The sequence below is a fragment of the Ylistrum balloti genome, unplaced genomic scaffold, assembly GCF_031769215.1.
Source record: "Ylistrum balloti isolate Yb309-2 unplaced genomic scaffold, AGI_CSIRO_Ybal_v1 Utg369710, whole genome shotgun sequence".
In the NCBI taxonomy this organism is placed as follows: Eukaryota; Metazoa; Mollusca; class Bivalvia; order Pectinida; family Pectinidae; genus Ylistrum; species Ylistrum balloti.
The window spans coordinates 161,803-189,784 of record NW_026781936.1 but is presented as its reverse complement, the minus strand read 5'-3'; the positions used below and the strand labels follow the sequence as shown (position 1 = coordinate 189,784).

At 34.3% G+C, this 27,982-nt stretch overlaps 1 protein-coding gene across 1 annotated transcript; it reads right to left on the bottom strand.

Moving 5' to 3' along the window:
* Positions 1-1,181: 1,181 nt before the first annotated feature.
* LOC132565274 (potassium voltage-gated channel protein Shaw-like) lies at positions 1,182-25,089 on the bottom strand. Its single transcript, XM_060229910.1, has 4 exons — positions 24,796-25,089; positions 3,395-3,616; positions 1,853-3,001; positions 1,182-1,379 (listed from the first exon to the last, which is right to left on the bottom strand). The coding sequence occupies exons 1-4, from the start codon at positions 25,087-25,089 to the stop codon at positions 1,182-1,184; spliced, it is 1,863 nt and encodes a 620-aa protein (XP_060085893.1).
* Positions 25,090-27,982: the final 2,893 nt, after the last annotated feature.

Here is a 27,982-nt window from a genome sequence, read left to right as displayed (position 1 = left end):
TACAACAATAAACATTGGAATACTGTAATTATGTCAAATTTTGCGATTTTTTTTTAGTTCTGTGATACATTCTCAAACTCCGTAAAATATTTCAACAATACACGTTCATGGACGGAAATTCAATAAAGGCATGTTTTATAATGATATAAGAATACATATATGTATATATATATATTCTCGATGTTTAACATCGAAAATACTATACGAAAATATACAACGTTTACCTACTGTGCTTGTTTTCTACTTCACCAACAAATGCAATTTACCCATGATCACTACATGTAGAAATTTATGATGGTAACATATGGTAGTTATTTTTGGATAGTTATTGTGCCAAGTCGTATTACTTTGTAGAAGATCTTATCTGAGAAATACACAAGACAATTTTGATATAAAAGTTGTTGATATTCACCTTTTGTAAACATGTCTCAATTTACGAAAATCTTTCCAACATTTCCGTAAGAGGGCTATATTCAGACTACACAGCGATCCTGTGAACTTGCCTGCTATATATACACCTGTACATTTGAGTACGGATAATGGTCAAGTGGATTTTCGTGACGGCCTTTTGTGAACTTCGTATAATATCGGTTTGCTACGGTTTATTACGGCCTTAAAACTATCATATAAGTAATTAAGACATGCAACGAAATTTCTCTAATTACAATATAACTCATTAACACATAGTTCATGTCATATTAGACATTTAAAAAGAATAAAATAGAACAAACGACAACGAGTTTTCGTGTATTGCCAAGTACATGACGACATCTTGGTAATTTGAATTTCAGATAACTGTTGTCTGTTTCATGAATTTGTAAGCAGAACGACACGTTCCATCATCATGTATCTGTAAACAGATTTTTATAAAATGCAACGTCATTCCCTTTCTAACTTCCGATGAAATTTTGTGATTGTGTCTGAGAAAAAACGATCCCATTTCTGCAGTAAAACGCCATGAAACCTGTCTCCGACATAGCCCACACGTGTCAGTAAGTGAATGTCAAGGCCACTTCTCAAGATGAACACAAGGAAAATGCTAAGAACACACTTTGTTGGATTTCATTAAAAAAAACCTTTCATTTTGTGTGAAAGCCTTGTTCAGTCTTATTTACATGTGACTACACAAAATATCTCATTTGAAATATTTGAAATTTTCTTTAACAACAGACAAAATTCCCTTATCTATTATCTGTTCGTCTTCTACTGCTTGCCGCGGGCGCGGGAGCTGCACGAGGTGTTTTCCCGCCTTCTTTCTGTAGCATCTTCTGCTCGCGTTTGGTCCGAAGTACTTCTAATTGTCGCCTGCGCTCTTCTTTCATGCGTTGGTTAGTCTCCTTTAGGCCATTCAGCAGTTGTGTTGTCTCGATTTTGTGTTGCTAAAATTAAACAAATGTCAGTCTTGATTGCTAGTAATACATGCATTTTTTCAGTCATAGGAGAATCTTATTATATATAAATCCGTGGTAACAGTTTTAGTGCGAAGAAAAAGGTTATCAAAGGGCATACGACTAAGCGGACAATTTTACTTCTAATCCGCATTTAGTTATGTTTTGTCTTGTAATGAAAGTTGAAAATATTTGAAATTGTTTTTATTTAATATCTAGAACAACAAAAAAGGACCATTATGCCAACAAAATCTTAACTGAACAGAAACTACCTACATGACGGAACATGTATTTATTGATTACTAATATGTGTTCATTTTGAAAAGCTTACAATCTACTAGTGATGAGTAATAACCTTCACGATTATTTGTGTCATTAAGCTTGGAAATGATGAGCTTTGCATCTACAAAGCTTCATTCCACTTCAAATAAAATCTTCAAAACTTGTTTCAAAACAACACTCACCTCGTTCTCTATGACGTCTATTTCAACTGGTGTAATTGAAGTCGCACTACCGTCATCCATTTTTTCTGAAATGGTGTGAATCCTTTCTTGTCTAGAGCTATCAGTTTCTTTATTATTCTCGTGGACTAGATGTGACGTTTGACGAGACGCACTTAAGTCAATATTTGTCGAATTCAGTTTTCCCGCTTCTTCACCACATGGTGGCGATCTTTTTATTTCGATTGCGTCAATTTCAGAGAAATGTGAATCTTTATTTTTCTTCTTTTTCCGAAGTTTATCCAGAAAATTTGAAGACTTTTGGTTCTTGATAAATATTTTTCTTTTTAATTCCTTCCTTTTATGGGCTGGTAATTTAATTCTTGACTGTGCATGTGAATAGTAAAGAGTAAAATTATTCACTACAATGGGCACCGTGAAAGCAACCGTGAGAACCCCACAGAGCACACATCCACAACCGATAATATATCCCCCCACTGTCTTTGGTACCTTATCTCCGTATCCTACGGTTGTCATGGTAACCAACGCCCACCAGAATCCTATGGGTATATTTTCAAACGTATCACTTTCGACATAGAAAATAACACTCGCAAAGATCAAAACTCCCGTGAAAAGAAATATCACCATTAGCAGCAATTCCTTTGTGCTGACTTTGATCGTGTATACTAGGATGTTAAAAGCACTGTAATGCTTCATCAGTTTGAAAATTCTCAGAATTCTTACCGTCCTCAAGGCTAGCATTGATTTGAAAAGCTGACTCGTGCTATCGTTTGGGTCGATGGTTACCAGAATAATCGCAATGAGGTGCGGTATCAAACAAAGAATATCAATCACATTTAATGGCTGTCGTAGAAACTCAAACTTTCTTGGGGCAAAGAATAAACGGAACACATACTCTGCCGTGAAATAAGCAGCACAAACGTAGTCCAAAATTTGCATAACCAGATGAGGTTTTGTGTCAGCGAACGAGTAAACGTCTTCCCCACCTCCTGTCTTGACGCAGTAGTCCCCTACAGTGTTTAAAGTAAGTGACATGGCAGAGGAGTTTTTCTTGACCGCCCCAGTAATAGGAACCCGAAACCAGGTGTAGGTCTCCATAGTGAATATACCAATGGACAATACGACGAAAGACATGGAGATGAAAGCAAAAATCTGAAATAGTATATTTGATGATAACTGTTAAAGTAAGTAATTTATTGGAGTTTTATTATATTGTTCTTTTATAATATTTATTATCATTACGTTAAGATGCATCCTTTTAGCTTGAAGTGTTTGGTAAAAAATAATTGATTCAATAAAAAACGTAAATGTACAATAGAATCAAATATTAACATGCCAATGGTGCAGTTTAGGAAAATAAATCGTATTCTCAAATGTGATATAATAGGAAAACAGAACAAAAGTCAGGTAATCATGATATATTGTATCAATTTCTTTTATACAATGAAAAACAAAAAATTAAAAAATGTGTCGAATATTAAGTGGATTCAACATTTCATTTCAATCTAATAAAGGTTGGATTTTAAGTCTATAGTAACTAGATACCTTGGCTCCACGTGTGGATCCTGGCTCTTCCATGAACTGCCACATCTGTCGTTTGAAGCGATTTAGATTGGTCGGCTTGTCTCCCCATGCATCAATGTCCATTTCAGTGGTGAAATTGTCGTCCAGTGCAGCCAGCGTTTCTTTGTGATCCTTAAACTTGCTGTAGTGACCCCAACAACAAGGCTCAATATCCAATTCTGTAAGACCCCAGAAGTCCAATTCCTGTTAAAAATACAGAAATTCATAGTAAAGTTTCAAACTTTTAGATAAAAATGGAATCTTCAAGAGCAAAATTAAAGTTTACCTTTTCAAAGATTCCGTAATTTTGAGGAAAATAAGATTCCATGTAAAACATGGTGAAACGGAACTTTTTTATACGTAATAATAAATATATACTATTTCGTCAGTATTGTTGTGATGTTTAAGCACTGTAAATCAATAAGATTTTGGGAATTCTTTATTTCGCGAACCTACCTTTTCAGAAATACACGCGAATGCATAATTTCGCGAACGGTGATCTAAGGGAGTAAGATCAAGGTAAATCCTAATATTTCTTGTTATTTCATTCATTAAAAGATACCTTAAAACATACAAATATGTTATCATTATCAAATTACATCAGGATATACGGATACGTACGTTAATCTAGAGACAAAAATCGCCATTGATGATATATATATATAGACTCCGATATTGGAAGCCTGAATCAGCTTGGATGTCATCAAGAATTATTTCCGTACAAATAATCGCGGAGATTTGGATTCTAGATTGACTCTCCTCAGATTACCGCGAAGATAAATCCTACGCGAACTATAGGTGATTTACAGTATTATGATTTGTATTGATAAATGTACCACATATGAAGAAAATCTTGTAAAACAATAAAATTAATCAGATGGACAACTGTTGGACCTTACGTGTGTCACGATAACTACAGTCAATATACAAATTAAATGTATAAGGTCTAGTAAAACCAACGGATTGAAGAAGATATATTATGCTACATGTATCTGTATCATAGTGTTAGCATGACGTCTTGACAGGTCCTTAGTTAAATGACAAACATTTTGTTTATAACAATACACTGTGAAGATAATGCCACACGAATAAATAAAAATTATCAAAGATAAACTCGACCATTTTACGCCTACTGATTACTCTGTATACAGTAGAGGACAATACTTTCGAGAAGTTTCATTTTCGCTATTATCGATGAAAGAATCTATTCACCAAAAATAAACGACCTGAAAATGAAATTGATATACCAGGCAACATATCGATTCATATTTCTCTTATAAAAATATTACATTAACACAGTATTTTGATCGTGTCACGGTAAACTTAAAAAAGAAAAACTGATTTTTCAATGTTAAACATGATACTTCATCAATTAGTTAAATCTCAACTTTGGAATCAATGACGTGACAATGGCGTGCTGCATCAGTTGCATGAACACATGCGCTAATTATTTTCAGTAGAAGGCACATTTCCAAATAAATCCAAATTAATTATTAATTATTATGCAAGTCCCTCCCCCCCACCCTCCACATTTCAACTTCAAATTATGGCTCACATGACTAAATCCTATTCCATTAGTTGTGCATGTATGTTGATTTTAGTATAGCTACAGACTTTTATGTCAGGAAATGAGAGCTGTAAAGTGCTGCAATGTACAGACGCAGATCAATCATCATCATCATCATTCTACCTAGTCCGTGTCAGTTCTCCGTGGCACTTTATACAGTGCTACGATCAATAAAAAATTGAAATCCCCGAGAAATGTTTAATGACAGAGTTCCACTCTTAATCAATAACACTCGACCAATGCTCCTTGTATTAAGATATATCTTTACAAAGTTGTACCTGTATAATTGTATACGGATATCTATGACTTGACAAGGATATCGTATTAGTATATTTTAACGAATCTCGTAATGCATGAATTAACATGAAATAATAGGATTTACATAGATGTAATTCCCTGAGGGATTAAGACATGCAAATTCATTTTACATCTTTGAGAATAGAATATAATCCCCACTGACATGGAAATCGGTTTATGCTAAGGAATTATCCATAGTCGTTTCATCTTCAATACCAACAAATAACATTTACTTGATAAAGCTATATATGGAATCTATATTGTAAGTCCTCGATTTTATGTAGGGGAGATACCATTTCTCAGTTATTTGCCATATTTCATAAAATTCTGAAAAAGAAAATATCTGCTTCTGTTTAACTAGTAATGTATTTCATATGATTTTATCAATGGCAGCTTTACGTCAATATATAATTACAAACATATATATATATATATATTAAACAAAAAAAAGAAAGTAACACTACTTTATTCTGTGATTAATTAATTAACCCCTTCATAAATCCTTACCAATCATGTACGAATAAAGTAATTGATCAATTCTGATAAAACTGCAGTCATGGTTCATTATAAAACTTTGCATTCAGTTGATTTTATTCGACTGTAAAGGACGTTGGGGTCAATTTTAAAGGTAAAACCATTAGTAACGGGTATGGCCACCGTTTGCGAAGTAAACAGCATTGCAGCGTCGTCGCATGGAACTCGTAAACCGGCGGATAATTCGAGGAGAGATGTTGTTCCATTCAGCAATCAAGGCTTGGGCCAGCTCCTGCAAGTTTGACTGCTGATTTTGACGTTCTCTCACACGTCTCCCAAGAACGTCCCAGACATGCTCAATCGGTGAAAAATCAGGTGATTTAGATGGCCAATCTAACACATGTACGTTATTCTGTTGCAAGAAAGTTCTGCTGACTGGTGTGCGCTGGTGCGTTATCCTGTTGAAAAATGGCGCCAACGTGATGGCGTCTTAAGAATGGCAGAACCACAGGCCTAAAAATTTCGTCCCGATATCGAATGCCAGTTAAACTGCCATTTAACACAACAAGCCTGGTACGAGTCCCCCCACAAATACCACCCCAAACCATTACACCTCCGCCGCCAAAGCGGTCCCGTTCTGCGACGCAGCAGTTCGCAAAACGCTCCCCTCGTCGCCTCCACACTATGCGCCTTCCGTCAGTGTGTTGCAGACAAAACCTGGACTCATCTGAAAACAGAACATTGTTCCATTGTCGTAAGGCCCAACGACGGTGAACACGGGTCAAGTTACGCCGATTATTACGGTGACGTCGCAACAAATTGGGTCCAGTGTAGGGACGCCGCGCTTTCAACTGGTAGGCCCTGAACTTGTTGCGGACTGTTTGGGGAGACACACGACGCCCTAACAATGTCCTTGTAGTCTCTACTGCGGTTACGAATCGATTGCGCAAGTGTATCAATCGTATACGACGGTCATCCCTAGAGGTCGTTTTACGGGGTCGGCCGCTTCGGGGACGATCGGATGTTGACCCAGTTTGGTTTAAACGACTTACCAACTGGCAAATAGTCTTAACACTGCAACCAAAATGCCGTGCAACTCGACGGCGAGACTCCCCAGTCTGGATTATGCCTACAGCCCTTTCTCGCTGTACTTGTGACAGCCGGGACATAATGATAAAGTTGATAGATAGCAAGATTCGGTGATTTCTAAGTCCTAAGGATCTAAGGAACAGTTGTCATTTTGAATGTTTATGAAATTCAAGCGAAGATACAAGTTAGTCGCAGAAAACTTCGTGCAGCTCTTTCGCTATTACAGACTTTCACGCTTAAATGATTTTGGCAACCCCCTTGGATTTTGTAATGCAAAACATTACCATTTTCTAATATTGCACAAACGTCATTTTGTTTTCACTCATTTACAGGTATTCGCCAAGGAAACATGTTAACCTTTCTTTTTTTGTTGAGTATATATATGCTATTGTTTTTGCTTTTTGTTATATTATATGCCTTCATTTTTAAAATTAGTCTAATTGAACTAATTATGACAAAAATAAATATAATTATTTTTTATCTAACCGCCATTTTAAGCTGTTAATGTTTTCTCTAATTTCATTAAGGGTAACTGAAGACAATCCATCCACTCCAAGTAAGCAATTTGCAAATAATCTTGTAGACAAATTGGAATACAATTTCAAACACTATGAAGGATTAAGTGTTTCAATCAAATGCATGACGTATTTCAAATCGAGCTTTAAAGAATATATGAATCTGTTCTGAAAAAAAAAAACATTTAACTTCCAGAATATACATATTTGTGTAAACGTGGACATTAATTCGTTTTATTGATCTCTGCACGTTTCTAGAATTATTTTTAATGAAATGCAAAGTATTGCCTGGTTGATTTACTTTCACTACAAACATAGTAAGATATCAACCCTTCGTGGTAGAAGATTCTCTATTTTGTGCAGATAAAAATACAAAACAATTTGGATGATACTATTACCTTATTAGTGAAAACAAATTCTGTTACAATTACTTTACTGCAAATATTAAACCTAACTGCACTTATCTGAAATTACCTTAATGCTTATATTAAGGCAGTCACTAATATTTCATTTCATGTTTCACATTTCATTCTTATCAATCAATCATAATTCAACTCTTTTCAAATGCGCAGCAAATTCTGATTCCTATATTTGAAATTATTCCGTAAATTTTTCTCAGTCATTACTATCACTGACGAGACATAGACGGAGAAAACAGCTGTTAATCTCATGATTGTTTATATTGTAGTGTTTTAGTAGTTATTCAATTTCTGTTTTTCATGAAGAACATTCTCAATTTTTGGTTAATAATAACATCTGTTTCCCTCCTACAATGGTTTTGTATGTATATATACATATATATATATATATTAATAGTTATTGAGTTATGATGTGCAAGTACGTTAATTCATGAATGGTCATGGGACTCAATTTTCGCGTCTTAAAAAACACTATTTCGTGAATATTTGATTTCATGGATACGTATAGCTCTGACACAAAAAAGGGAGTTTCGTTCGATTTGTTTATTATTGAAAAGTATGTGGGACGTTATATGAGTAAACAGAGTGAAGTTAATGTAAATGCAGAACAGTTACATTCAGCCATTGTCAACTTGTTTTTTCCCTTATAATTTGGTTTTTTGGTGCAAATGTATCTTTGGTGCTTTTTAATTCCGACTGAAGTTTGTATGCAATCATCTGTTTTATCATTTGTGAGTGACCTGGCCTTTTTTGCATATCATGCACATTGCATGAATTCATTTTCTCTTACAGGCAACGAAATGAAATTAATATTCAGAGTAAGCGTACACCCATGTCTGATTTTTACTTCGATTTACACCAATTAGGATATTTCTCAGTAGCCTCATAAGTTTCAGTATATTTGGTCCTTAATCGTCACTGTCAACCCCTTAAAGGACAGCTGTAAGATGCAGTCCGTTCATTATCTGCTATTAATGTAGACAAATCTAATTCTGGATTGGAAGGTGTTATTCTCGTTAGAGTCTTTGTGCAATATTTGAATGGTGAGTTATCCTATAGAATTTTTCACAGACATTTGAAGTATCAACAGCTTTATAAAAAAAATCAAAGCGAGAGCAATGGGTTGAGTCTATTATATATAAGTTGACAATCGCATGCTGTTGCGTTCAAAATTCCAATTACGCTACCTGAAATTGCTCTATGGACAGTTTTTTCTCAATCGATCACTTCCAATTGAATGTAAACATAGAAAAGCATCCCTCCCGCTGCTGATATTAAATAAGATAGCGACGAAACCTTGATTGTTATATTGATTCAAACGTCTCACTTCCATCGTTTCTGTGCCAACGCATTTATTTGTCATGTATTATGCAATACATAAGCGACACATCAAAGCAATCCCATAATTACCCAGAGTGCCAAACACCGGAAGTGGTACTCGTGTGACATGTCGCGATCAACATAGAAGATGATTGATCGTTGCTGATGCCCGATAGTGTTGGTCGATCTGTGGTGAAACATGTATTAAAATTTCGATAGTTAACACCAGTCTAATTGTTATTAAAAGGCAGAAAGTGACAACATCTCTTTAATATATCAATGATGTAAGAAATATTGAATAAAGAAGGAATTTGCTTGATATTCACAGGAAAAACGTAGGAAATAAAACAAACAATACATAGTATCTATCAATACTTAAATAGTACATATACTTTACAGAAAATCTTCTTTAAGTATGTTTCCATTTCGTATTGCGGAAAGAGAAGTTTTTATTACTGTAGCAAATGTAAGAAACATAACTCAAAAAAAGTTATGTCTAACAGATATTTAAGGAAAGAATCAAACAGAAGCAGTCATTACGTCGCGCTATTTTCAATCATGATCGATTTCTCTCTGGTATCGCCAATGAAAACAGCTCCAGAATATATCAAACTATAGTGAAATATTACATGGGCGAAATAACTAAATAACAGGCAGATTATGTGATAAATGTTGGATAATGAGTTTAACTATAAGGTGTAACCATTGCGTCTTTATTGAACTCCTTAAAAATGCTAACTATTTAAAGTCTATGAAAAACCAGGAAGCAAATTAGTACCAAGGATATCACTCAAAACAATTGTTAACATATTAAGAGAAAAGTGCAGTTATCCTATCATTATATAAATCTTGTTCATCGTCAATACTTTACCAGTTTAATAGAATATCAATCATATGCGTATAATATTATTCATAATTTAAAAAGGCAATAACACGTGGCATGCAAGGTTACAACCCTGAAAAATAAGACAGAACGAATTGGAAGCGATCATTTGCTTATGTACGGCAACTATCATTAAAGTCACATGATCTGGAAACGGATTGGTGGTTATCAAATGAAGAGAGAGAGAGAGAGAGAGAGAGAGAGAGAGAGAGAGAGAGAGAGAGAGAGAGAGAGAGAGAGAGAGAGAGAGAGAGAGAGAGAGAGAGAGAGAGAGAGAGAGAGAGAGAGAGAGAGAGAGAGAGAGAGAGAGAGAGAGAGAGAGAGAGAGAGAAAACGCCTGTGACGTTTTCGAGAGACATCTTTTACCGATATTTCCACTTAACTGCTCTTTAATTATTTGATCAGAAGCAATCCAGCATTAGAAAAAAAAACATGTTTTGAACTTAATTAAATAGAAATCATGACGATTATATATACTTAAATATTCAATCATAATAAAATTGGTAATATTTATATAAGGAATAAGATATTCTGCATTGTCATGATTTAGATTTTGTGTAGATGTTCCATGGGATATATCAACAGCAATGAAATGGCTTTGATTGATTCGATCCTAAGAGAAGCTAGCTTCAGCGTGATATTCAGCGCAACGGATTCATGGGCGCCTTTGTGTACATTGTTTGGCCGTCAATAACATTGGACATTTATTCAGCTATCAAGCTTTTTTTCTTGTACCGCAAATCAATGGCTGCTTCATTTCAATAGCGTTTTGATAACATTGAGTGCATAATCTATTGGCTCAATCCCTTTAAGTGGTTTCAAATGGTTGTCCAATGGAACAATTTCATACCAACATCATCCGCGCTGTAGGAATCTTATTGATTATGGAAATCCACAAGATATAAAATCCACCTTGTTTCTGGAAACCGCATCCGTTTTAATCGTTAGAACGATATCTTAACTTCCGGCGGATGTATGATCCGCCTCTTCCTAATGCTTGAACCCCTGCTTATCTTTTCAGAAGTACAAGATCACAAGGTTTTTTTTCTTGGTTTTTTTTTCTTACAAAATGAACAGACAAATTATATTGAAATGTCGGCTCTATTTTTAGGACGACAAATAAAAGTATTTCAGTGATGTTTTACAAGAGTAGGGTGTTCTAGTTCCGATTGAATTTGCAATTGCTATTAAATAAAATTGTCAAAACAATTTTAGAGGTTTCCTGCTTGTATCTAAGTTCAAACTTATTACTATTATGCATTCAATGATATTTGCAGCTATTTATTATTGGTTATTTTGACTATTAAATCATTCTTCATTAAAAATTTATAAGCATGCTGAAAATTGTGATCAGTTTATACAATATCCAGCAGTTAAACACAGTGATATCAAATATCCCCAAAGCGTTACATCAGTGGCGTCATTAGCACACTGTCATATCTCCTGGTTATTCATAACACTGTTGTTAAAAATAGTTAAATGAGTTGATGAGCTGGCATAAAGGTATTCTAGATATTCAACTATTTCAGAGAGAATCAGGTAAGCAATGAGACATTATCATGATATTTTCGATAAACATAGACAAATATAATTCGTTTTCTGTCGGTTGCTACCTTTTTTCCAATCATGCCTTTGCTGGTTTATTAAATTATTTAACAGCTTTTCATTTTTGATACTTTCTAAAGAATGAAAATAAGTATTTGTTAGGTATGCCACTGATTAAAACACATTCCTGAAGTCTGACTGAAGCGCTTTTCGTTAATAATAAACATTATTAATTTATCAACATTCTTGTCAACTTAATCAAAATAAAACAAAACAGTTTTATACTAATTATTATAATTAAATCAATACCAAATCCTTACCTATTTACAAATGTATAAAATCAAAATGTTAAATATATAGAAATATGATTTAACAAATTCAAAACAATCCCTTTGGAGTGTCTTTTTGTAATTGATTAAGATGATGAATAATCTTACAATGGAAGCTGTGTGTCACCTTAGGGACACCATTCAGTGGAGTAGCGTTCGCTTATCTGTGTTTTTAGATGATAAAGAGAATACATTTGGTATAGAAAACGCCTACACACCCACAATCATAGCAACTACATAGTTATCATTCCAAATAATCATCTAGGGTATTAACTACGACAAATAAGAACAAAAATACCAATGTACCATAAAAATAAACAATATCAGATATGAAACCAAGGGGATAAGAAAACAAAATACTGGTCACAGGTCTATTATCAAAAATCAAAAATGGGAGTCTTAGGTTGTGCCAAAACAAAGTAGTATCATATGTAGCTTATCGCAGCATTTCGGTCATTTCCGTCTACATTCAGAATTGTGACGGAATTAGTCGAGAGGGCATGATTGAGTGGTGGTGAAATCTTTCATGAGGGAAACATTCACAATACTAAGACAGCAAATGTGAAAAAAAATCTTGAAATAAATGTTGCACATTGATATGCTCAAAAATAATCAGAAATGTTAATCCCCAACTTCCGAATTATCCGAGTATTCGCTTTAAGTGAGATTGAATGTCTATTGAAAAGATATGCCGGGACAGACGAAATGCTTCGAATTGAACGTGGTCTTCGAGATAACAAGGTTTGATTTGATACGCATACCTGTGTAAATCATTCTTTTGTTCATATTTTATCATAGTCTTATTGAATTTGATTTTGGATGTGGCTATGTTCACGTGTTGGCATTTTCCTGTGTGTTTTTTTTATACCTGAAAGTAAAATAATTTCCTGTATGAATCTGTGCGACTTGAATGATCAATTAATGTAAAAGTGGATATATTCTCCAAAAGCAGAATAATGTATTCTTATTGAGGTTTGTGTTTTCCAAAATATGTTGATATTCTTAAAATTTAGAAAATAAAACTGCTTCGTAAATTCAGAATATTGATTCTCAGATAACCGATCGAAAATGATTAAATGCTATGCAAAAAATATTAAATGTACAAATACTACACCTTACTACTGTGAACAAACCGCAAATATTTTGTATATATACTGTATTCTCTATACTATTAAATTGACTTTATATGATAAATAAGATATTGAGAACAGAGCAGTTCGTTTCTCAGCTTCCAGAGAAATATAAACTGCCAAAGGTAAAGAGTGTCGAACCAATCACTTGACCCGAGGTAATGTAGGTCACACCGACTGTCAGGGGTTTAGTCATCAGTTACCTCTCATTATGTACAATATCAAACATGGCAGTGAAGCAGACAACTGTAAACTTTGATAAATGTAAATTGTTTGAAATGGTTGTGAAGGGTTAAAATGTAAATGTATCAATATAAACTTTGATAAACGTGAATTGGTTGATAAGGGTTGTGAAGGGTTGAAATGTGAATGTATCAATATAAACTTTGATAAATGTGAACGAAATTAATTAACAACTTACTGATGTCAACCAAATCTACGTTATGTGTATTTGAGTAAACAATGTACGTGTAACATCCCTTCATCGTTAAACATGTCTTAATAGAATGCATTGACCTTCTGTCTAAGCGAGCAATTTTTCATCGTAACGTTACAAGTCTAGAAACCCTTTTGTGATAATATAACCATTTAAGATTTTTAGCATTTGTCTTTTACCTTTAAGTGTGTTTGATGTTATTTCCTTTTTGGATCGCTGTGTGTTTTACCGGTTGATGGCCCTAATGACCTTTTTATATGTTGACAGGCCGTTAATATTGAAATGATAATGATGATGATAACATCCCATTTATATGGTAAATTTAAATGATACCCTCCGACTCTTTTCAATTTTTAGATTCAAATGAAATATTCATGAACATCATAATGTTAATTTGTTTTTTTTTTAAATGCTGAAGGATGTAACAGGATATATGTATATGGATTGCATTTCAACACCATTTAGCGCTGTACAGTTGTTCCACAGATAGTGCCCCTCTGTACATAGAAAAGGCAATAGTATCATGAATATGCTGGGACGGCAATTTCTTTTCATCGTGTACGCATAGATATATCTATTGACAACGCAAATATCGTTCTGTATTAATTAGAGACTAGAAATACGAATGCGAATGCCTCTGTCTGCAAACAAGAATTTTTTTCTTTACCTTTTATTAAATTCCCATACGCTTAGGAGAAGGCTTTCCAATATTAATCTTACATTTTTGTGATATTTCTTTAATTGAACTTTTTAAAATGTAATGACTGTAACTGTAAATAATTGCTTATAACTAAAGGATCAGAACTCGACCTGGAAATCATCACTAAATTCTAAACAGTTCTATATCTGTATGTGTTTAAGACAGAAAGAGTAAATTTTAATGGAAACGAAATTATGGCAAGATGACAGAATGACGGCAAATTGTAACACTAGTGTTAAAGCTACTGATCATGGAAGGTCGGGGTACAAAAATACAATACAACTAAACAGTAAATGTTGTGATCCAATACATGATCACGAGTTCTTCTTTAAAAGAGAAAATACCGAAGGTAACATTTAGATAATTTACTAAATTGTATAAAGAAATCAATATAAAGAAGAAAACCTCTTAATTGCTATTTCAGAATTTTATCATTTTAAATAAGCAAAAACGCATTTTTAAACTTCAACTCAATAACTAAAATCGATATTCCTGTCTCGATGAAAATCTAATTTTGTAGTTGGTATGAAAACGCAGTTTTTCAATGTTTACAATGTCGTCGAGATTGATCATTAACCATTCAGTCATTTGCGTGATACGCACTGTTGTCAAGGAAACGATGTGTATACAAATAATTATATTAATTAAAAATCGTGTTTATATTTGGTTCAATATTCTGTCTTTTGCACTTTTTTAAAGGACATGATTGAGAATCGAATAACAAAACAAATCTGATTACTGAGAATATTCAATTTTTTATTGTTGACGTCCTTGCTGATAATTATTGATATAACAAAGTCAGGTTTGTATGTAATGCTCTGAAAGTTCTTCATGCCGCTTGTTACTTATGAATATTTCAAAATTAGTTTTAGTCTGTTCTACTTGAAAATTCTATTTACTGTAATATCTAATTAATTTTACTTTTTGAAACTCTATCAATTGGTTTTCAATTTTCAATTTCTAAATTTGATACCAGTTTGTACAATGTTTTATAAAGGGCTAATAGTAAAAACAAATAAATAAATAAATATCCAAAATCGATAATCTTGTCGTGGTTTTAAAATTTCAGTGAAACTAAATTTCACTGATAAACTTTGTTATGTTGTGAAACGAAGGATTTCAATTTTAGAGCATGATTAACCTTATTGGTCAATAAAGAAAAAAGAAACTGCCATATTGAAATAGAAATAGATCTTGTCAAATATTTTAATAATGTATTCCAACATATGTCAAACATTGTTAATAATTCAATATTTCCGAAGCACGCAACAGATATAGAATCGAATAAACATCAAAAAATATTCCTTCAATTGTTTCATATATTTTTTGTAACATTAGTTTTTAGATTTTATCACAGTGCATAAGTACGTCAATCAATATTTTCTACAGTGTTTTTCTTTTTAAATATTGACGAGTATCTATTGATGCGCCTATCAACTCTCTCAAATTTAGCCGCATGTCATTTGTAACCATTAGCCTTTAGATAAAAAGTACATTCGCGCTTAATGCCATCGATTTGGAATTGCAGATATTTTATCACAACTGAATCAGTCGCACGTGAGAAGCGTTAGTATTTTCAAAGGGTGGCATGAATGTTTGATTTCAATGACGAAGCAATTGATAATTGAAGAGCTCAACAACACAGACGGAACAGCACCCGAACGATGTCAGTTGCAAATATCAGATACGAATCCTGAGGACAGAAGCACACTGGTTTGCTCTTAAATCCAGAAATATCCAAAAAAACAAAAAAACAAAAAAAAAAATGAAAAAAAAAATCTACCTTTTGTATTTTTATGATAGTACAAAAGACATACAAGTGAGTTAAAAACCTTCCATACAAATTGAGAATCTGAAATCATCATATATGTGAAGGCATCATTTAGGAAGCTATGGGGCTATTGCACTTTCACTTCTAGACTTTGATACATATTTCGATCAATCATGATTTTCTGAAGTCGTCTCTTAGGATTCCTTTCAGCCCCTAGCTTCATTGACGCGCCCAAGAAGAATGGTTAATTCAGTTGATGTAACCTTCTCAAAGACCAAGGTATACAAGAACGTCAGTCAGTTGACAACATCTTGCACGAAAATCGTGATAATGGGAACAGGACCAATAATATCGAATCAAATCCGCCATCAATCGCCATAGTTGGGGATGCAGGGACGTTGCTTACCAGAAATGGAAACTTTACAATAGGGAAACTGTCAATAAAACTTTTATAAAGAAATATAGAACGTCTTGGACACGAAAAGATTAGACTTCCGCAACATTTTATTTCCAATAAAAATTGGAAAGATTTTGAGGAATTCGTTACTGTTCTTAGTTTCTGATTTTCCCTATTTCTGAATGTTTTATATTTTGAACGCTAAGGTATTTTTCTGCTTTTTTCTATTCCATCATCAAATGATGATGTTATAACAATAACAATATATTGTATTTCCAGTTATTTCAGGGAGTCAAAATTTTCGCGACATAAATCGATATCTTATTTTCTTGGATATTGAAGTCAAGTATCAAAATCGATTTTATCGAAGTAGCAAAAATATGAACCTCACAAATATAGTCGGATACAACATACCATCGGCAAAATTTAGACCCAGCTTATCAGGTATAAAAGTTTGCCAATATGTAAATGGACATGCGAATCCTCAAATATCCTAATTTCACCAAAGTGATTCAGTGTTTCGGATAAAAGAATATTTTCCTAATTTCTTTGTATGTGACCTTCGCGTTTATGATGAACAGCAGTTTAGTACAAAATGATATTCTCTCGAGTGATCGTCTTCTTGAGCACCGTCCGAGACCGCAGATTTCCCAAAGACATGAACAATTTTTTTTAAGATCAAACACCGTTTGTTTACAAAAACACATTAAACTGTTCAACTGATAAAAGTTTAGACATTATATAAATATTCTTTAGTAGGTATCACGGGTTACATTCGGTATATAATTACTATCAAGACATTAAAAGTGATCCCTCAATTCATAGATCTATGTATGTATTTAAAAGCTGGAAGTCAACGTCATTCGTCACGGGCGATGAAATCAAGCCGTTTACTTAAACAAACATGGACTGCAAAACGGGATCGATACAGGGTGATTGACTCTACTCCAGCCCCGTCATTCCAGGATTGGACAAAGATTAAGTCGGCTATTGTTATGTTGAAAACCATTTTATAGATCCTGGGTTCTCACACAATTAATAGGCGTAATGACAGCGTACGGTGGTCCGACGTCCGGTATACGATTGTTGTGTTGACAGTTTATGTCAATAAAATAGATATTGGTCTTACATTTTGTAGATGTGAAATAATAAAATTTCTGTCAATAAAAGGTCACAGATTTCAGAACAAATTAGCTAGGGTGTCATTATATTGTTTATCCTGGCATGTCAACAAAACGCCCTAGGATCGAATTCCCAATACGAGACATTCCATACAGCGTGACGTAAATAGTGCGATGAGTATCAAGCATTATCAAAATTACCTTCGTGTACTTCATCCTGATTTTACTCCGTGTTTTCCTCTGGTTTCATTCAGCAATGATCGATACATTTTTATCCATCTATTTTTTTATGATTTAATTGCGACCCAGAAGAACATTAGAGAACATTTCATCATTCCCTTAATGATTTTTTATTTGATTTATTGACGTTTTCAAACACAAATCACGCCGAGATCTTTAACATTTAATTAGTCAACAACACTGAGTCATTCTCACACAAGGTATAACTTTTTACTAAAGCGACACAAAATGTAGTACAATCTTCGCTGTATATGGGTTCAATAAATCTTTGAATATAAAGTCGCTTATGACGTCAGTAACATATCAGTGTGACATCATTATTAAATTATAATGTCAATACGAAATGAGAAAAGGCAGGTATTCATAGATATAGGAAAACAAACATGGATAGGATGCGACCATGTTTTAAAACGGAACGAGAAGCCAAGTTTCAAGAACTGTTTTCTTATGTGTGTTTTATAAACCTGTAATAAGGATTTCGACGGTATATCATATTAGATGCCTATTGCAGACACTTCAGATATATCTATCAGAAGTAATTATGAACCTTTATTGAGGTGGATATGCTGTTATATCAACCTAAGAAAAGGGAAATTAACCAAAACTAAATACTTAAACATTATGTTCGCTATATATCTCAATGGCATATCTTTAGCCAATATGGAACATAAGAAAGCCGTAAAGAAACACATATACGCTTTACAGAACGCATTGTGACGCAATATTTCAAATGACGTCATACTGGCATATTTCTAAATATAGTAGCCTCCGTTATACTGATGAAACGAGAAAAAAAAATAGTATTGTCTGCCATACTATATAATTTACGTAACAAATACGAGAATCTGCTCTGTTGAACGTCATTCATAATCCAACACCAAAAAGTTATTATTTATCAGATAATTTTGTTATCGTATGACATCCGAGAAGTCACAATGTCAACCATTTTTTAGTTCTTTCATGCCAAGTTGCATTTGCACTAAACATTTGAAAGGCAGCACCGGACTGAACTTATTTCCAATCCCTGTCTAACTACATAACACAAACTACATGTCATCATCGATTTATGTGATCTATGAGAAATTAACTCAGAAAAACATTAAACCAATCCAGTAAAAACATGTCAGTGTATCCTGGTTTTTCAAATTTTCCTCATACCTGATTAACGTCGGCATGTAACGATTGCTGAGATATACATGGCTCATCAAGCAGAAAAAGTGTGTTTTCATCAATATCTCAATAATGGATTTTTAGGCTGGAATCATTCTACTCCACGTTACATCGATTTAAAATCAAAAATAGAATATCTGTTTCTATTTATAGCATGTCATGTTGTAACGGAAATTAAGTTATTAAATCTGGCTATGATACATTATCTCCTTTTCGATAGCTTAGAAATGTACCGACCTTATTATCAGGGAAACGTCCCGGAGACCAATATACACCAATTTATGAGAACATATAGTTTATCTATAAAAAGCGTTTTCAGCAAAATAGCTCATGTTCACAATGTGGACTTTAAAGAACCTTCATAAACAGTTATAAAAAATTATATAATAAAATATATACATAATATGATAATAATAAAACTAAATGTGATCATGTATTTATTTGTGTAGTTATCAACCTAAAATAATCAAATGAGCACATAACACCGCCAGACAAGCTATTAAATGGCCACCAAAAGTTTTTCTGCTTCGCTCCTCAAACGTGTCTGTGATCGTAAAGATCATGTGGAAAAGGAGAGAAACAAACGTGTCTGTGATCGTACATATCCTGTGAAAAAGGAGAGAAACAAACGTCTCTGTGATCGCAAAAAAACGTGTGAAAAAGGAGAGAAACAAACGTGTCTGTGATTATGAAGATCCTCTAAAAAAAAGGAGAGAAACAAACGTGTCTGTGATTGTGAAGATCCTGTGAAAAAGGAGAAAAACAAACGTATCTCTGATCGTAAATATCCTGTGAAAAAGGAGAGAAACAAACGTGTCTCTGATCGCACAGATCGTGTGAAAAAGGAGAGAAACAAACGTGTCTGTGATCGTAAATATCCTGTGAAAAAGGAGAAAAACAAACGTGTCTCTGATCGCACATATCGTGTGAAAAAGGAGAGAAACAAACGTGTCTGTGATCGTAAATATCCTGTGAAAAAGGAGAGAAACAAACGTGTCTGTGATCGTAAATATCCTGTGAAAAAGGAGAGAAACAAACGTGTCTGTGATCGTAAATATCCTGTGAAAAAGGAGAGAAACAAACGTGTCTCTGATCGCACAGATCGTGTGAAAAAGGAGAGAAACAAACGTGTCTTTGATCGTAAATATCCTGTGAAAAAGGAGAGAAACAAACGTGTCTCTGATCGCACAGATCGTGTGAAAAAGGAGAGAAACAAACGTGTCTCTGATCGCACAGATCGTGTGAAAAAGGAGAGAAACAAACGTGTCTGTGATCGTAAATATCCTGTGAAAAAGGAGAGAAACAAACGTGTCTCTGATCGCACAGATCGTGTGAAAAAGGAGAGAAACAAACGTGTCTCTGATCGCACAGATCGTGTGAAAAAGGAGAGAAACAAACGTGTCTGTGATCGTAAATATCCTGTGAAAAAGGAGAGAAACAAACGTGTCTGTGATCGTAAAAAGGAGAGAAACAAACGTATCCTGTGAAAAAGGAGAGAAACAAACAAGGAGAGAAACAAACGTGTCTCTGATCGCACAGATCGTGTGAAAAAGGAGAGAAACAAACGTGTCTCTGATCGCACAGATCGTGTGAAAAAGGAGAGAAACAAACGTGTCTCTGATCGCACAGATCGTGTGAAAAAGGAGAGAAACAAACGTGTCTCTGATCGCACAGATCGTGTGAAAAAGGAGAGAAACAAACGTGTCTCTGATCGCACAGATCGTGTGAAAAAGGAGAGAAACAAACGTGTCTCTGATCGCACAGATCGTGTGAAAAAGGAGAGAAACAAACGTGTCTCTGATCGCACAGATCGTGTGAAAAAGGAGAGAAACAAACGTGTCTCTGATCGCACAGATCGTGTGAAAAAGGAGAGAAACAAACGTGTCTCTGATCGCACAGATCGTGTGAAAAAGGAGAGAAACAAACGTGTCTCTGATCGCACAGATCGTGTGAAAAAGGAGAGAAACAAACGTGTCTCTGATCGCACAGATCGTGTGAAAAAGGAGAGAAACAAACGTATCTCTGATCGCATAGATCGTGTGAAAAAGGAGAGAAACAAACGTGTCTCTGATCGCACAGAACGGGTGAAAAAGGAGAGAATCAAACGTATCGCACAGATCTTGTGAAAAAGGAGAGAAACAAACGTGTCGATCACAGATCGTGTGAAAAAGGAGAGAAACAAACGTGTCTCTGATCGCAGAGTCTCTGATATCCTGTGAAAAAGGAGAGATCGTGTGAAGAAAAACAAACGTGTCTCTGATCGCAGAGATCTTGTGAAAAAGGAGAGAAACAAACGTGTCTCTGATCGCAAAGATCAAACTGTGAAAAAGGAGAGAAACAAACGTGTCTCTGATCGCAGAGATCGTGTGAAAAAGGAGAGAAACAAACGTGTCTGTGATCGTAAATATCTTGTGAAAAAGGAGGGAAACAAACGTGTCTCTGATCGTAAATATCCTGTGAAAAAGGAGAGAAACAAACGTGTCTCTGATCGTAAATATCCTGTGAAAAAGGAGAGAAACAAACGTGTCTCTGATCGCACAGATCGTGTGAAAAAGGAGAGAAACAAACGTGTCTCTGATCGCACAGATCGTGTGAAAAAGGAGAGAAACAAACGTGTCTCTGATCCTGTGAAAAAGGAGAGAAACAAACGTGTCTCTGATCGCACAGATCTCTGTGTGAAAAAGGAGAGAAACAAACGTGTCTCTGATCGCACAGATCGTGTGAAAAAGGAGAGAAACAAACGTGTCTCTGATCGCACAGATCGTGTGAAAAAGGAGAGAAACAAACGTGTCTCTGATCGCAAATATCCTGTGAAAAAGGAGAGAAACAAACGTGTCTCTGATCGCACAGATCGTGTGAAAAAGGAGAGAAACAAACGTGTCTCTGATCGTAAATATCCTGTGAAAAAGGAGAGAAACAAACGTGTCTCTGATCGCACAGATCGTGTGAAAAACGAGAGAAACAAACGTGTCTCTGATCGCATAGATCGTGTGAAAAAGGAGAGAAACAAACGTGTCTCTGATCGCACAGATCGTGTGAAAAAGGAGAGAAACAAACGTGTCTCTGATCGCACATATCGTGTGAAAAAGGAGAGAAACAAACGTGTCTCTGATCGTAAATATCCTGTGAAAAAGGAGAGAAACAAACGTGTCTCTGATCGCACAGATCGTGTGAAAAAGGAGAGAAACAAACGTATCTCTGATCGCACAGATGGTGTGAAAAAGGAGAGAAACAAACGTGTCTCTGATCGTAAATATCCTGTGAAAAAGGAGAGAAACAAACGTGTCTCTGATCGCAAAGAGCGTGTGAAAAAGGAGAGAAACAAACGTGTCTCTGATCGCACAGATCGTGTGAAAAAGGAGAGAAACAAACGTGTCTCTGATCGCACAGATCGTGTGAAAAAGGAGAGAAACAAACGTGTCTCTGATCGTAAATATCCTGTGAAAAAGGAGAGAAACAAACAAGGAGAGAAACAAACGTGTCTCTGATCGCACAGATCGTGTGAAAAAGGAGAGAAACAAACATGTCTCTGATCGCACAGATCTTGTGAAAAAGGAGAGAAACAAACGTGTCTCTGATCGTAAATATCCTGTGAAAAAGGAGAGAAACAAACGTGTCTCTGATCGCACAGATCGTGTGAAAAAGGAGAGAAACAAACGTGTCTTTGATCGTAAATATCCTGTGAAAAAGGAGAGAAACAAACGTGTCTCTGATCGCACAGCTTTAGAAAATTTGGAAAATTAATTAGATATTACAGTAAATAGAAATTTCAAGTAGAACAGACTGTGAAAAATAGAGAAACAAACGTTCTTGAAAATAATTAGATCATTTTCAAGTAACAAGCGGCATGAAGAACTTTCAGAGCATTACATACAAACCTGACTTTGTTATATCAATAATTATCAGCAAGGACGTCAACGATAAAAAATTGAACATTCTTAGTATTAAGATTTTTTTTGTTATTCGATTCTCAATCATGTCCTTTAAGTGTTTGTAAGAAAAATTAGCTTAAACTTCAGATTTGAAAAGTGCTCGTGATTATGTTTTCAACAACGGAATGAGAAAAATATTCTATCTGATACCAACAAGGATATTCTGAGGGAGGCAGGTTCTAGAATTCGCTCTATGACATAGTTGGTAATATAAAGAAAATCAGTCACTTAACGTTCAGTAATGAAAAACAGATTAACCAACCAAGACTCTTAAAACATCGAACTCGAAATGTAAATACGTAATGAAATCAATTGAAAGTGGATATACTATACAATATATAGTAATATACGACAAATTTGTAGTATATGTATTTTTATCAAGGGTACGCATTGGTTCCTAGATTTTAAATATAAGCATGAAGCTATAACATTTACGAAATATTTTCATTTATCTTCCATTAAATATACTAAATCTGTAAAAAAAATCATGTTCAAGTTCTAATTAAACGTTCTATTTATCACAGATTAAATGAGATCAGTACACTATATGTAAATAACTATATTGTTTACGTGAAAGAAATACCTGAAAGTCAAATAACTTCTCTTACGTGTCAAAACTTTTATTACACAATATATCAAATAGAACAGTTCACACTAGTTAACTTGGCCTAATAATTTGGATATGTACGGATTATGGTCATAATGCGATTTTGCATGATAAGAACAGTTAACTATTTTCACATTATGAAAAGGGAAAAGATTAACGTTGTTAAGGATTCCATGCCGCCATTACCAATCGTATTTAAGATTGTTTATTTAAAGAGAAAAATAGAAAAATCTAATTGGAACTTATGCCTTGAGTGTCAGAAATGTGAATATTAAAACAATCGTAGCAGGGTTTATATATATATCGCCCCTTTATCATTTAGATATGCGGCAAGGTCATAACCTTAATCTACAATGTATATTCGTTGACCAATAACCTCTACAAAATATTCAAATTTGAAATTTGATTAAATGATTCAAATGGTTGATGTAGTTATGAAAAAGATTTTTCAATAGCTATCTTCCACATTTTTTCGTATTAATTTTGAAGGTTAACCTTGACTGAAAACCAAATGACATTACTTCGATAAGGAAATCGCATGCCTGGAAAGTAATGAATATGCAACGCTTTAAAAGGAATAAAATATTTACAAGAGTTCGTTCTGAACATACCAATCAATTAATTGACTGGATACCGTTGACCATCATTTGGAATTCATTTTAATGAGAAGTAAGTACACAGCAATTGTGAAGACATGTCTCATAAATATGTAATGGGTTCAGGTAGAGAGATCTTAATGCAATATGGGAGATTTATTTTCGCTGGTATCATGGGTGCTCGTAATCCACGAATTCATTTATTCAACAGCTTTTGAATTACTATAAGTAAAATAATTAAATTTCGCGATGAAATGTATTTTTGTTCATTACGAGAGTATTTGTAATCCCTGAATTCATATGTCCACGAACTTTTGAAATAGTATTATTAAAAATATAAAATAACGAAAATTAAGTCCCACAAAAATATATGATAATTTGACAGAATACAGATTAGAAAGAATGGACTATTTTTATCAATTCTAAAAAAAACAACAATAAAAAGATCCTAGACAATGTTTACAAAAAAATTACACTAATTATTATTCTGATGTCTCTTATGTGTTTTGTATAATTACTGAAATCATCTTCCGTTAAAAGTTTGATAACATCTAAGAAACATTACCAAAAAATTGTGGATGAAAACTTGAGGATCAACCTGGAGAGGAAAATCCCGTACTTCAGTAACATGACCATGGATTACTGACTGTCAGGTTATGAACGAGAGAACTTCAGACTTACATTTAAAATATGCAGTCATGTTATGGTCTCCAAGGTTTGCCAAGTTTATAACTTAACTGGCGGCTTTCTCTCATGGGATAGGTACAATCATTTGACAATATGATTTTAGTTTTGAAGAAAAAAGGCCTAATCATTGAAGAAATAAATGAAACAAGCTAACTTACCCCTCGGATAATATTTCCACAAATATTTTGGTCCACATGTAGCTCTTCTGTCCGGTAATAGTGAAGGATAGATATAAATGCTCCGGCATGGCGGTCAAAAAAGAACTCATCCCTCTCTTTATCCCAGGATTCATCTGCCTCCTGAAGGTGAGCTAAAAGGGCCAGTCGAGTCCCAGGGATTCGTTCTAAAGTTGAAATCCAGGACTCGAATACTTCTCCGCCGATATTCAATTTGACTCTTTTATCAGACTTCTTACTTTTCGATGTCTCCCTGTCACGCTTTATAAATTCCATGGTTCAGTTGATAAGTGAAATTACAAATCTCTGTACACAGTTTTGTATAAAACAGACGGCATGTTGAAAAATTCCATCAACAAAATTGTCTTTTTTTTAAAAAAAAATTGCCTGGACTTTAAACATCTATTTATTAATAAACGCCATTACCCTTTCTAGATGCATGATGAACAAATACACCGCTTCGATAAACGACATATGTCACATCTCAAAAGATTTTACTAGAAACAGCTCCATATTCACAGGTAACGTTTTTATTTCCATTTGACGACCGACAAAATGTCAATCTGCAATACAAAAAATAATTCAATCATTGCATATATTGACGCCAGTAATTCTGATATTGATACCCATGAGTCTTCGTCTATTAAACTTAGAATCATCATAAATCTATGAAATCATTAACAATGAAAAGAAAAGCGAGTCTTTCATCCGGCTTTGTGTCCTGAAAAGGAAATTAACGCGAAATGGGTTGAATATATTGAACTAAACAGCACAAATTTAAATAGACTTGCTATGTCGTCTGTGTACATTCTAAAGCCCAGCGTTCTAACTTCAACATATAAATCACTCTTGTCAGTATAGAGTTTTGTGTAGGATTAAATGGTCTGGTTTTGAAATATTATGGTTTATGACAATAATTACTGTCTTATTTTTATCTGATAGTTTTTCGTCCATTTGCTCCTTCAGAAATTGTTACTGCTCAATATAGATACGTAAATGTTATTGAATGTCAATATGAAAAACGACCTGTTTTCAATCAATATTGTATGCAGTTGATGCATAGTCTTCAAAACCAAATATATTACATTTTAAATTGTTTAAATAAAATTGTACACATTTACCTTTTTGAGAACAAAAATGTACAATTCATAATATACACATGTACGCGTTCTTCAGATATCATGCAATATTAAAAATTATGCTATTCATTTAAATTCGGGATTTGGGGCACCTACTATCTAATGCTTGACACACATTTCTACCAAATTAGATATATTACTCAGTCGTCGCCTAGGTTTATCAAACAGGTTAAAAAGGCATTGCAAAGTAATCGAATTTTACTCTCACATATATTGATGTCGTCCTTAAATAATAAGAAATTTATTGACCACGTCCATCGTATGTATCCAGCAGAATTAGAAAGCAAAGACACAGCAGACTCTTCTACATCTGACGCTTATCTTGATCTCTTCCTAAAACGAAACCAACATGGATAGATTTCCACCAAGCTCTATGATAAGTGTGATGATATCAATTTCCCCATTTTGGATTTTCCATTTCTGCATAGCAACCTCCCCGCGTCCCCAACCTGTGATATTTACATGTCGAAGTTAATTCGATATTCAAGGGTCTGCTCCCATTATCACGATTTTCGTGCAAAAAAGCCATAAACTGACGGACAAATTCGTAATACAAGGTTTCAAAAGATGCGGGTTGATGAAAACGTTTTACGGTCGTCACAGTGATCTCATTGATAAATTTTATTTTTACGCAATATGAAGCTGGACGTGTTTGATGATAGTTAGTTTTTATGTTGGTTTCTTTCTTGTTTACCTTGGTCTCATTTGAGAATGTGACATTACTTACTTGGATTGACCAAGATTCGCACTGTCTATGAAGCAGAAAACGCTTACACTTCCGCAACACCTGATCTTATTTTCCTTGTACTTTTTTAGAAGTCTCCCCTTAAATCGTTTTTTCATATTTTCCCCAGTTTTATGTAATTTGAGTTTTGGATTATGACGACATTTTGAATTTTTTTTTCTTTTAATTCAGTAATTTCGGGTCTTTATTTTGGCCCTTGGCATCAATGACGAGTCACCAAAGAACGAATTAGATGAAGGATGCAGTCTGATTTGTATTGTATTGTAATATTGTATAATTCACTTGTCTGATGTTGTACAGTCTAATAACGATATTTTGTTTGATTTTTTGGAATCATTATCAGCGTCAATCTACCTTATATTTGCTTTACAAAAACCTCACATAATATCCCATACCAGAATCAATACATTATCATCAATTTGTAACAAAGTAAAATGACCTGGTTAACCATATAAAGTTTGAGTCGTTTAACAGTAACTTTGAATGCATTACCTTTAATAACAAATATCCCATACAATTAAAGTACTCTGGCTCAATAAGTGTAGTATGTTAACTTAACACAAATCAATGATTTACGATGTCTATACTCATAGTACGTTGTTTACAATAGGTGTAACCATTTAGCTGATACAACACAATTTATATCAAATAAATAATCAATAGATGATACACAAAGTATTATATACCAATAATGATATGACCAGGTAGGGTGTCCTTCTCTGGGTGTGTCTTTGACAGTATAATGCAGTGTGATAACACTATGAAGTCGGCCGCACTTCCGCACTGACACAAGGAGGCTTGCATGAAGATATCACATCACCCCGCCAACACATCACTCAACACATTCAATTACATATGTACCTCGCATAAATGGGGTAGTCGTTCTTAAGTGGCTATAGCTGTTGACCAAAGGTTGAACAATGTAAAACTGTAACTATATATATTTTTTACGAAACAAAAATTTGGTTTTCAACTCAACATAAATATATGTTCTATAGGATAAAACAGGCAGCCATCATTGCTTCAGCGCAAAATGTAAAGGCTTAAGAAGTGGTAGACACTGAAATTTCCGACTTCAATAACGTGTATGCTCCACGTTAGCATATGTTGTTGCTAACATTCTGCGATGCACAGAGTTATTGTACGGTTTATTTGCATCCAGGAGTGCCTTGCACAAGCGGGTAGAGTTCCAGAAGGGTCGGGCACGTTCAAATGTGTCGATCTAACATGTCCTAAACATGTTCTATAGGCGAGATATCGGTTATTGTATGGGGACCAAGGTAAC